The sequence below is a fragment of the Terrapene carolina genome, unplaced genomic scaffold (assembly GCF_002925995.2).
Source record: "Terrapene carolina triunguis isolate 2854851 unplaced genomic scaffold, T_m_triunguis-2.0 Scaffold569, whole genome shotgun sequence".
Classification (NCBI taxonomy): Eukaryota; Metazoa; Chordata; order Testudines; family Emydidae; genus Terrapene; species Terrapene triunguis.
The window spans coordinates 483,018-495,600 of record NW_020664920.1 but is presented as its reverse complement, the minus strand read 5'-3'; the positions used below and the strand labels follow the sequence as shown (position 1 = coordinate 495,600).

Below are 12,583 nucleotides of genomic sequence, written 5' to 3'. Positions count from 1 at the left end.
AGCACACATGGCAAAGAAGCAGCATTTACTTATTTACAAAACCGTTTATTAAAAATAGGAACTGATAGAAACTAGACACAGGAGGCTCCGAGGTGCAGCAGCAGCTGCCAGAGCAGAGGCCCCGGCTCTGGGGATGGGGCTGCAGCAGGGAGAGGAGTGGTTGAGACAAGGCCCCTGCTCAGGTGAGCTCCCCGCCCCGGGGAGAAGTGGGGCAGAAATCCAGTCCTAAGGCTCTGCACGCTCACAGCTGCCCCTCCCCAGGCCCAGGGCCCGGTCTCAGACGGGGGCTTCGGTGTCAGCAGTGGGAGGAGCCCACTATGGGACACCCGCGAGTGCTCCAGGCACCTGCTCCCAGCCACACCCCTGCCCCGCTCGCTCCAGGTCCAGGAGAGCAGTCGCCCCTCCAGCCCCTGCCCTGCCCCTGCCAAGCTGCTGTGCAACACGTAAACAAGTGATGGAGAAGCACCAAGGGGCTGCTGGGGCGAGGGTGAGCAGGGCGCTTTGCAGAGCCCCCCTCACCCCTGCCCTGGGGGGTGAATACAGAACGGTGCTAGAGGCAGATGCCAGATGTGGTGCACATGGGGGTAAGGGGCTCCCCTCTTTCCTACCTTTAAATAAAAAGATTTCTGTCCTGTGCAAAAGAAAACCCACCAACCTTTGTACAGTTCCAACAGACCAAATGCCATGCACATTCCCGCGGCCCGGCTGGCCACGCCGCCCCACACCATCCCAACAAAACACGGCTGAAATAATACTGACTCGCAAAGTCCCCTTTAATAGGTAGGCAGGGCAGACTGTCGCTGGGCCTGGCGACGGCACATGCAGGATGAGCTTCCAAGCGCAGCGTCTAGGGTCTTGCTGGTGCCTACACAGATGGACAGACTCAGAAAAGGATCACGGGCAACTAAGCAACGCCAGCCAGCCTGGAGGGGCTGCTAGGACGACACGGTCACCGCCGTCAGGGCTCCGTTCCGGGCAAGGTGGAACTTGCTGAACGCCTCTTCAAGTAAACAGCTGAGTCTGCTCTGGTCGGCCTAGGGAGAGCAGGGCAGAGTGAGCAGCGTGGCTGGGCCATGGGGCTGACCCAGCCCACACCTGAGAGACTGGGGTGAGGGGGCAGCAGGAGCCTGGCCCTGGGAAGGGGAAGACTGGTGGGATGGCAGGACAAGAAACCCTGAGGGGAGGGGGCTGACACAGGAACAAGCTTGCCTGGGGGGCGAGGGGGGAGCCCATGCAGCCAGTTCCCCCTCGTGCCAGTGGGGGTGAGGCAGGAGCTCACCTCACTGATGAATCCCAGCTGCACCAGTTCAGCCGCCAGCTCCTGGGTATTGTCACCTACGAGAGAGCGGAGGAGTGAGTCCTGGACTGGTGGGACGCCCCGGGGAGGGGAGGGGAAGGGCAGGTACTTACTGGGCAGTAAGTCACAGCTCAAGTGTCGATTCAATTTGTCTTCCAGTTTCAGCAGCAATGTCAGCTGCAGGAGAAAGGTGAGCATGAGAAGGAGCTGCAATTCCTGCATGATCTGGGGGGAAGCCCCTCCCCCCACAGCCCTGGTGGCCAGTGCCCTTTACGGTGGGGGGCAGGGTGGGGAGTACTTTGAGCAGTGCCTGGAGCAGGCCCAGTACAACCCCCTCCGCTCCCCCGGGACAGAATGCACCACACCCAAGCCAGGAAATGCCACGCGCTCATCCCGCAGGGACTGCGCTGCACCAGGTGGGCTGCCACGCTCTGCCCTGGCTTTGGGGCCTGCAAACTGGAGCCAGCTCCGCTCACCCCACTACTGCTGCCAAGGCAGAGCAGAGACCCTTGGAGCAGGTGCCTTAGACCCCGGCCGTGCAGAGCATGCGTGTGCAAGAGGGAGATGGAAACGTACATGGTGCTTGACTCCCTCCTCCACTGACTCAATGTTACACTGCATTAGCACCACCTGAAAGGGAAGCAGAGAGGCCATGTGACTCCAGCTGTCACTGCACGGTGCAGACACTAGAGGGAGAGCAGCAGCATCTCCCGCTCTCACCTTGCGGGTCTCCACCTCAGCAGGTTCTGGCGTTGGGGTCTTCACTGACGGGGGGACAATGGGGGACTTCACCACCTCCTGCTGGGGCTGCTGGGGCCGAGGCATCCCAAAGGCTGTGAGTGGGTAGATGCCGTTCCTGCAAGAGGAGCAGCGTTATGGAGGGCGTTTGCCTTCTCCCGGTGAGCAGAAGCAGCATCCAGGGACCTGCCCAGGGCCCGCTGCAGGCAGGGGAGTCTCACAGCATAGGAGGGGGAAGGCCTCTTACCTCACATCCTCCAGGAACTTGTCCAGCTCCAGTGCTGGGGACTGGGAGAAGCTGAAAAAAGAAGGCAGTGAAGTCACTGGCCAAGCCAAACCCAGCCTGTGCCTCCTCCCTCCCTGCCCAGTGCCGGGGGGCTTGCCTGACAGTTCTCTCCTCATTACAACCAGGAGGCAGAGCCTCTCCCCTGTGCAGAGGCTGGAGGCTCCAGGCCTAAGCCCAGCCCTCCAGCCTGGGCCCTCCAAGGAGCTCTCCAAAGCTGAACACACTAGTAGCATGAAGGGAAATTAACAAGCCCTAACACAATGGTAGGGCCCCATCTCCCTGCTGAACAGCAGTTAACGCATCACAAATTGTATTGCAGCCATTTAGCAGATGCCAGGGAGGGATGAACGAGGAGAGCAGAGAAGTCACTGCTGCCCAGCTTTTCTCCCCATCACGCGTGCCGTACTCGGGGAGAAGGAGAACGCAGAACTGCCAGTAGAACAGGCAGAAGTTCTGTCCATATAAAACAAGATTTTTGTAATTTAAGGACTTACTTGGGAACCAACCCAGTAGCACCTACCTACCAAAGGATGCTTATGAACATAGGAGCCTCCCGACTGGATCAGACCAGGTTCCCTGTCTGACAGTGCTGAGGAAGAGGAGAGACCCTGGGGTAGCAGATGTGGGATACTCTTCCCCCCCACATAGACCTCACCATGCTATCTAATAGCTAGAGACTGATGTAAGCCCTGAACCAAGAGGTTTAATGTTGCTGCCACAGTTATCATCGACTGTGATCATGCTGAATAGTTTTGATCCACAAGTGTCCAGTCCCTTTTTGCAGCTTACTAAATTCTGGCTTCAGCAACTTCCTGTGGCAGAGTGTTCCGCAGGCTAGTTACACATCGGGTTCTGCGTGCGTGAGAGAAAGTGTTTCCTTTTCTCCTTTTCCTTTTAAGGACTGAAGTCCGCCGTTCTTGTGCAGGGAGAAGAGATGTTCCCGCTCTCCCTCCTCTACTATTTTTCTCTCTGTCGTGTCTGCTCTTATTAATCTCCTTTCTAAGGTAAAAATCCCAATCTCTTCCATCTTCCTGGAGAGTTTTTACAGGCCCTTGATCATTCCCATTGCTCTTCTCTGAACCCCTTCCAGTTCTGCAATATCCTGGGAGATAAGGTGATCCAAGTACCCCATGTTGGCCACAGTCGGGGGTAGACAGTTAAGTACATACCCTGGGACTTGCCTAGGTATGCCCAGATGGGCATGTTTTCCCTGTGATTGTCATCTTCATGCTATTTCAGCAAAGGGGACCATGTGGTCCCTGCCGAAAACTACGAATTCGCTGGTTGTCATGGTTACTGTGGGATGTGCATGTGGAAGAAATTAAGAGTCATGGGGCAGGTGGAATATTGTGTCCCAAAACTGCTAGAGGTGAAACTGGGCAGGCGGGGTGGTTCTCAGAGCTCACTCAAGCAAACGTGACAACAACTGATGTCTTTCTACCTAGCCCCGCCAAGAGTTTACGATCTAGACAAGGTGCAGGCTTGGGCTCTTACAAAGCACAAAAGAACCCAAGAAAAAGACCCTGAACAGGGGGACGACCAGGGACAAGCTGATTACAAAGGAGAGAAAAAGGTCTGGTTCTGTATAACAGGAGATGTTGTCCATTACAGAAGTGACATGCTGCCAGCATGAGTGTCTCATGGAAAGTGGCTCCCAGCTCTCTGGACTGGGCAGGCGCTGCACAGACCGACCATTGGGTGAGAAATCCCTCAGAGCAGAAAGGAACTTGCTAACACATGTAGACTCCACAGGGCATCTTCGATTTTTCTTTTACCTGTAACCTGATGTTTCCAGCCCTTCTACTCACTGCTATTTGAATCTCTCAGGCTTTGTCCCAAACTTCCACTGGGTTTTACTAGAGCCATGGCTGAGTGCCGTGTGCCAAGGACAGGGCGGATCTTTGGTGATGCTAGTGAAAGGGGGATGCTGCTTCCACAGAGGCAGCGAATCTCTGCATATTGTGGGTGTCCAGAAGTTGCGGTACTGGGCACTTGAGTGTAATGAAGTGGTGTGTACAGACAGGCTGGGGGTACTTGTGCCCCAGGGACAGAGCAGAACTCATGGGGTTAACTAGCCCCATAGATTATCTGCAATCTGACTCCAAGGCTCACTTAGGGAGCCTAAGAGCTGGGTCATGCACTTGTTCGCCTGCAGAAGGAAAGAACGGGGCTTGCAGAGCCTAGAGTGGGCTGCTTGTGTTGACAGCAGCTGCTCGTTTGGGGCAGGTTCCCCCCAGGGGGCACAGAGAAGACTCCCTTGCACTGTAAGCAGGTGGGAGCGATTCACCCTGTAGCCCGGGGTAACACAGAAAACATCAGTGACCAGCACTCCACACAGAGCCCACATGAGGCCACACCACTGATTTACAGAATTGCATTAGAATGTTCCCTATTCACTACCCCACTCTCGATGCAACCTAACGTGCCATTTGCTTGTTTGACTGCACTGCACAGAGCCCAGGTCTCACCGAACTGTCTACAGCGATGCTCCTGTGTGCGACTTAAGACTGCTCCCCCACCTCTCTGTCCTACTCTTCCCTGTTCCGTTTGTAGCCAGGTATGACTGTATCCCTTTTGTTTTCTCATCAATCTGCCACGTTTCCCTAACGCTGTTACATCATGGCTCTTGGCCGCTGCCAGGCATTCTAAGAAATTCCCCTGGTTTTGCTTTTAAATCTCTTGCATTTGTATATAAATGCTTACAGCTTTTATATTTGACTAGGTGTCTGTTTTGATTTAACTCCTTGAGCGGATATCCTACAGACTTCACAGCATTTCCATGGCTCTGGTTCTGAGTCTCTCCCTGCTGTAGTGTCCATCCTCTCCTGTGCTGGATACAGACACCAGTGTATTACCAACAACTCACACACGTCAGTGTGACTGACAAACTCCTCAGCGCACACCCGCTTTCAGCTGAAATGACCCTCTAATGCCTCATCGTATGTGCCAGCAGCTCAGGTCCATTCTGATTAAGGTGGGGACCAGTCCTTCCATACAGGTTCCCCCATCCCCAAAACGTCCATCAGAGCCGGAAAAAGCCCTCTTCTTGGCACACATTGAGACCACAGAGTTACCTCTGAAATATGCACAGGTCCAGCTAGACAGGAATTCTCTGCATTGGTCTTCACGGCTGAGGAAATGAGGGAGATTCCCACACCGGAACCAGCCTTTTTAGAGGACAAATCTGAGGAACTGTCCCAGATTGAGGTGTCAGTGGAGGTGGTTTTGGAACAAATTCATAAACTAAACAGTAACAAGTCCCCAGGACCAGATGATATTCACCCAAGGATTCTGAGGGAACTCAAATATGAAATTGCAGGTACTAATTGTGGTATGTAACCTATCACTTAGAACAGCCTCTGCACCAGATTACTGGCAGATTGCAAATGCAACACCAATTATTTTTTAAAAAGGCTCCAAAGGCAATGCTGGCAATTACAGCAGTAAGCCTAACTTCAGTGCCGGCAAATGGGCTGACGCTATATGGGCTAGGGTGGGAAGGGGACTTTGGGGAAGGGGCTACAGTGGTGCAGGGAGGGGGTGGGGGGTTTGAGCACCCACCAGGCAGAGAGGAAGTCGGCACCTATGGTCCGGTCCCTTGAGAAACCTCCTAGTTGTAGGATGAGCAAAAACAGAAAAATCATATGCTGGAAGCCCATCACAGTTGCCAAATGCACCTTTATAATAGAGTTTAAAGATAATCCGGTCATTTCTAGTTCTAAAACATAATCTAGCACAAATGATAACAGAGAGGATGTAGGTGAAAGGTGTTTTAAAGTCACACCAATGTTTGACTCTCATCCACTTTTGGGTGTGTGTGTCACAAGTAGATAGTTTCCTGCTATGTAACAGCACTCCCTTTATATCCCCAGAACAAGTTGTTTCTAAACCCTGCGAATCATGCCTTGAGCCAGAGAACCCCAAGGCTGGGGTGGCAGATTTGACCAGCATCCTGAGAGAGGAAACAGGCACAATCTAGAGAGGGAGTGGTTGACAAACAGCGAGCTGAGTGAGATAAGGAAACCATGTTTGTCTCGGCCACGTCGGAACTACACAAATAACCTAGGCTATGTCTTGAACAGCAGCTTGGACATCAGGGGAACTGGGGGAAATGCATACAGAAGTCCTGGACTCCAACGAAGGAGAAAGGCATCTCCCAGGGAGCGGTGACTCAGACCACCTCGTGAGCAGAACTGGGCGCATTTCTTGTTTTTGGCTGTGGCAAACTAGACTATCTGTGGGACACCCCAACAGTGAAATATGCATTGGAGTATAGTGGGATCTGTCTCCCATTCGTGATCTTGTAAGAAGCGTCTACTGAGGGCATCCGCTGTGGTGTTCTGTACGCCTGGGAGGTAAGATGCTGAGTCGTTGATCTGGCTTCATCTGCACCAATTCCAGTCTCACTGCTTCGGGGCAGAGGGAAGGCAATCTCATTCCCCCGTGACAGTTTACATAAAACACGCATGACATGTTGTCCATCATTATGTATTTGCCCCTGATCAGTGGGAGGAAATGGACACAGGCATTTCTGACTGCTCTCAGTTCTAGCAAGTTGACGTGTGGGTGGACTCGAGAGAAGACTCCCTGCCTTGAACAGTGAGAGCACCGAGTGGGCTCCCCATCCCAGTAGGGACGCATCTGTTATTACGGATGTTAGAGATGGTTGAGCGCAGGGAACCCCTGTGCAAACACTGTGAGGGTTCTTCCACCAGTCGAGGGATTTTTATTTATTTTTTACTACCGAAGGCATGAGAGTAGCATGTTTAAACTATGTCTGCTTGGTGAATAAACAGTTCTGAGCCACCTTTGGAAGCAGGGTATGTGAAGTCTCGCGTGATTTATTACAAACGTGCCAGCTGCCATACGTCCCAATAGCTGAAGACAATTTCTGGCCGATGTTTGACGGCTGACTTGAACCATAGTGACTAAACTGGCTGGGGGTATGAACCTGTGGGAAGGCAGGAATCCTCTGGCTGTTACCGTATCGAGATAAGCGCCTATGAATGCCAGATGTTGTATTGGGATTAAGGTGGACTTTTGGATGTTTATTTGTAGTCCCAGTCTGAGAAATAGGTCTACGACCTCCAAGTGGCCATTGAAGTGTCATTGAAGGACGGCCCTTTGAGCAGGCAGTCATCAAGGTATGGGAAAAATCAGAATTCCTTGTTTGCGCAGATGAGCCACTACCACAGAAAGAACTTCTGAGAACACTCTGGGCGCAGACGAGAGACCGACCAGGAGCACCCTGTACTGGAAGTATTCTTGACTCAGAGTGAAGTGTGTGCCCCTTCTGTGGGAGCGGGGGATTGCTATACGGACGTAAGCACCCTGACAGCTGAGTGCCAAGAACAAGTCCCCTTGGTCCAATGATGGAAATTATTGCTGTAAAAGTTACCATTTTAAACCTCTGAATCGTTACAAATCTGTTGAGTAATCTGAGATCTTTTTTGAACCAGGAAATATCTGGACTAAAGTCCCCTCAGTGTTGTGTGGGAACTGGTTCTATAGCACCCAGATTCAGGAGAGAGTCGATTTCCTGTTGCAGAAGGTGCTCATGAGAGGGGTCCCTGAGGAGGGACGGGGGAAATGGGGGAACAGAGGTAAAGTGAATGAAGTAACCTGTTGAAATGATCTCCAGTACTTGTCTGTAGCAATATGGTCCCAGTTTTGATGGAAATGAGCCAGGCAGTCGCTGAAGCGAGGGAGACGTGCAGATTGTTGCAGCAGATAAGAATGGGGGTGGTAACTCAGCACCCCAATCAACCCATCCAAATTAGTGTTTCAAAGTTGTGGGTTTACTGGTCTCTCCTTCTGGAACCGTTGTCTCTTACGCAGAGGTTTGTAATCCCTCTGGGAGGTGAGAAACTGGGTGAGATGTGAGCTCTGTGCGTCTGAGATTTACTGAACCTTTTTTTGTGCAGGGGTGTACATTCCCGAAGAGTGCAAGATGGCTCTAGAGTCTTTTAAGGTATGCAAAGATTCATCAGTTTTTTCTGCAAACAACTTTGATCTGTCAAAAGGAAGGTCCTCAACTGTATATCGAACTTCTCGGAAAACCCAAGAACTGAAGCCAGGAGGCCCCTCCTCATGACTGTTGCCATGGAGATAGAATGAGTGGCTGTATCAGTGGTGTCCAGAGGCGCCTGCAGAGATGGTCTTGCAAGCAGTTGCCCCTCTGCGATGATTGCCTGGAATTGCTCCCTCTGGTCTTCTGGGTGATGCTCAATAGTTAGTACGGCTGTATTTCGCCAGGAGGGCTTGATAACTGGCAATCCTAAATTGTAACGGTAGCCAAGGAGTATGAGTTATGGCCAAAAAAAATCAAGACACATTAAATATTTACCATATGGAGTTGATTTAGTGTGGTGCTGTCTGCAGCGTTCATTCACAGCATCATCCACAAGGGAGTTGGGGGATGGATGTGAAAATAAAAATTCTGAGACCTTGGAGGAAATATTTTTATATAAAAAAATTTAATATTTTTTGTCCGCCCTCTTATAGATGCGGTACTTTGGCTGAGATATGCCAGATTATTTTTGCAGGGTCTAAAATCCTTGTTAATGCGTAGCGCAACATGGACAGATGATGAAGTCTGCAAAATATCAAGTAATTTATACTGCGACTTCTTAACCTCCTCCAGTGGAATTTGCAATGAGTCCACTACCCTTTTAATAAAGGTCTGAAACTGTTTAAAATCGTCAGCCAAGGACAGCGAAGGAGGCATGACAACTTTGTCTGGGGAGGAGGAAGAGATGTTAGTTGTAGGGGTAATTTGTCCAGTCTCCCTTCTGGCTCCTCAAAGGTCTCCTCTTGTGGATCAGAAACCCTAGAGAAAGGCTGGTGGGGACTGTCTGCTCTTCTCTTGGTGAAGAACACTAGGGGCCCAGGAGAATTGCTGGCAGTAAGCCATCCAAGGGTCCCAGTGTGGCCACTGAGGTGGTACGTAGGGCATGGGTGGAGGCACCCCACGGTGTCCATACCAGCAGCATGGAGCATGACTCTCACGAGGACTGTCCAACTCCTTAGAGGTCTCAGGATAAATAGTTCCTTGATAATGGAAGGGAGAGCCCCAGACAGAAATGTGGGAGACCGATGAAAAGTCCCCATCATCTTCCTCCTCCTCACTTGATAGAGGTGGAGCAGTCATAGAAATAAGCAGAGACTCCGTTGGTACCGGTGAATCTTTGAGGAACAAGATGTGGTTGGTGCTGAACAGGGGCGATTCAAGCATTTCTGTTACTGCCATGTCTCGAGGAAATCTAAATCTCTTGAGGTACCGGAACAGTGAGTGGTACTGATGAAGCAAGTTGGGCAGAGGTGACTGTGGCAGACGGTGCCGAAGGTACCAAAGTTCGTACGCCCTACGATGAATGACCAGTAGCTGTCAGTCTGGTCTTCTGCGGAGCCAAAGTGCTGGGTACTGAGGTCCTTGCAGACGGTTGGTAGCAATTTAGCAGAGCTGGGCTTCTCTCTGCCACTTCAATCACCCAACAGTGCCAATCTTCTGGAGCCAGAACTCAGAGTCCTTAGGCTTACTGGTGGTGACAGTAACTGAGGAACCTGCGGCCTTGTGGGTACTGAGTCAGAGATCAGTAGGTGCTGAAATGGTCAACCTGATCAGAGACCGTCTGTTAGGGGTAGATTCTCTACCCAGAGGGCTGGAAGGCCACTTTCTAGAGTCTTTTCGAGAGGATTCCAGCAATTTCCTCTTCAATGCTCTAGGGGAATGGTGCAACGAGGAGGTTGAAGCAGTCGATGTGATTGGAAACGGTGTACAGCTTGTTCCACTTCTGGCAGCAGGATTCTTGGTGCCCTGAGCTGAAGGCTGGGCTTAGTCTTGGACCCTCCAGGAACAATGCAGATCCCAGAGGTGAGAGGCACCTCTCTTGTGAATGAGAAGCTGTTCACAGAAAAGCCTCCTGGTGACCAGCCCCTAATTTGTTGCACTCCCCAGCCCTCCTGAATGCTCCACACACTGCCAGGCACGCAGCAAGAGCCTCCTGCTTTATATGGCTGCACAAACCTCAGATACCACACCACCATCTCCTCACACACAGGGCACCTGCCTCAGCTGAGTGTCTGGGGAATCAAACTGCTACGACCCTCATCCGCCCAACCCCACCCCTCCTGCCTCCCATCACCCCCACATGACAAGCCAGGTCCGACACGTAGCGTAAGCGCCCAGAGCAGGGCCCTGTGCAGCACCAGGGTGGTGTTCTAAAGGTAAAAGGGACAGAGGTCCTCTCCAAAAGGAAGCAGACACTCCCTCCCCAACAGTGTTGCCACCTATCCCAATATTTCATGTTCTCTTGAAGCCCCAGCTCCTGGAGCCAGGTGATCAGGTGAGAATATTGCTTTCCTTTTTGTTTACTTACCCCACAGTAACTGTGGTTTGTCGAGGTGTTTGTTGTCAGTGCGGATTCCATTGTAGGTGTACATGCACTTCATGCGCATGAGACTCGGGATTTGTCCCTTGGGGCCCATGCGCCCTGTGCAAGGACAAAAGGGCAGAGCAGCCTCGACCCTCGCTCTGCCCCCGGCAGTTGCAGCCAGACGGCAGCTGGGGAGCATCCCACCCATTACTCTCCTTAGACTTTAAAACCAATTTTTCATCCAACCTTGTGTCGAAATCTTCACAGTCCCATTGAACTGGACATTGACAAAGAGAAGAAAAGCTATCGGTGTCTGCCCCCTCCTCCCCGCCCACACCGGTGCACTGGAACAACCTGCTTTGCACCCACCAGCTGGCAGATTCCAAACCCTGCCCCATCCTTTGATTGGCTGATCCCTATTGAGATGGACATATCCAGGGATGCTCAACTCTAGCTCAATCTGCCAGAGAGCAGTCCGCACGCGTCACTCTAGACCCAGAAGTGACAGTCACAGGCTGGACGATCCTGGATTTGTGGTTCCTAGAGGAGGACTTGCATAATATAATATAAATATATGGAGATATACCTATCTCATAGAACTGGAAGGGACCCCGAAAGGTCATTGAGTCCAGCCCCCTGCCTTCACTAGCAGGACCAAGTACTGATTTTGCCCCAGATCCCTAAGTGGCCCCCTCAAGGACTGAACTCACAACCCTGGGTTTAGCAGGCTAATGCTCAAACCACTGAGCTCTCCCTCCCCCCTGCACCTGTCCAGGGTGGGGCTCTGCCCTGGGTCAAACACTGCCCATGCTCCATCTGGCTGCCATAGGCAGTAAGAGGGACCTGAGGGAGGCCGGGGCTGCTCCGCCCTTTGTGCTGCCTCATGACGTGGCCCAGGGCACGTGCACAGCCCCAGACACGGCTGTTCAAGACTCCACTCCCACGCATGAGGGGCATATGCACCTACAGTGGGATCCACCTTGGCGACAGCTCCGAAAAAAACAAGTTTCTTACCAGCACGGCTGCAGAGAGAAGCTTTAAAATGTAGACAGCAAAGAGACCCTTTCACTGGTTACCCAGTAAATGCCTGATTCTGAAGGCTTGGGGTACCATGAGTGAGATAGAGGCGGCTCAGGGTTAGGCCTGAAGAGTTCACCAACTTCAGCACTGACTTCTGGGGATAACCTGGCCCGACAGGGAGGAGACTGGGCTGCAGGTCAGTGGAGCTACCCTATCGCTCCTGCTTCCCAGCCAGCCCATGGGACACTGCCTTTCCGGAGTCACGTCCCCTCCCTGGATCAGTCCAGGCACACTGAACAGTGACTGCTCTGGGTAGTCCCATTTGGATCAGGACAACCCAGAGCAGCCAAAGACTGCCTCTCCCTCACCCCCACTATCTGTTCTTCCTCCAGTTTCTCCTCCTCTGCAGCAGCGGCCACCCCCCCGGAGACAGCCAGGCTGGCTTCCTCTCACTCCCAGGCTCTTTGGGCCATCCCCACACAACCAGTCAGCTCCCACCAGAGCAGAGTTTGGGAGCCTCGCATGCTCGGCACTAAGCTCTTGGCAGCAGGGTCTGTCTGTACAGCGCCTGGCACAGAGGGGTTCTGGCCAAAGACTGGGGCTCCCAGGGGCGACAGTAATACAGATCATACTGTGCTGGGCAGCTCTTGCTCTTCACTGCAGCAGTGTGGGGAGGCTAGCTCTCCTGCAGAGGGGGGTACTCACATCATCTTGACCCCCTCCCTGTCTGTGTGGTTGATCTCTGCTAGCACTGCATTCATGTCCATGTTTTTGGTCATTTCTTCTAGAGCGTTTTCAGGAATCATATCTGCACGGAAGAGGAAGGCGGTTAAACCCACACGGTCCCAACCCCTGCCCAATTTGCCG

General features: G+C 52.4%; 2 protein-coding genes across 2 annotated transcripts in view; one reads left to right on the top strand and one right to left on the bottom strand.

Annotated features, from left to right (window-relative positions):
• The window catches only part of IFT172 (intraflagellar transport 172), a 107,571-nt gene extending 107,124 nt beyond the window's left edge, over positions 1–447 (top strand). Inside the window, exon 38 of the mRNA XM_026659084.2 lies at positions 262–447. Within this exon, the coding sequence (XP_026514869.1) occupies positions 262–447 (186 nt within the window). The remainder of the gene's footprint in view (positions 1–261) is intronic.
• The window catches only part of NRBP1 (nuclear receptor binding protein 1), a 92,506-nt gene continuing 80,335 nt past the window's right edge, over positions 413–12,583 (bottom strand). Inside the window, exons 11-17 of the mRNA XM_024194670.3 lie at positions 12,422–12,524; positions 2,283–2,333; positions 2,018–2,153; positions 1,874–1,927; positions 1,411–1,474; positions 1,280–1,335; positions 413–1,034 (exon numbers count right to left, since the gene is read on the bottom strand). Coding sequence (XP_024050438.2) covers positions 936–1,034; positions 1,280–1,335; positions 1,411–1,474; positions 1,874–1,927; positions 2,018–2,153; positions 2,283–2,333; positions 12,422–12,524 — 563 coding nt within the window. The 3' untranslated portion in view covers positions 413–935. The remainder of the gene's footprint in view (positions 1,035–1,279; positions 1,336–1,410; positions 1,475–1,873; positions 1,928–2,017; positions 2,154–2,282; positions 2,334–12,421; positions 12,525–12,583) is intronic.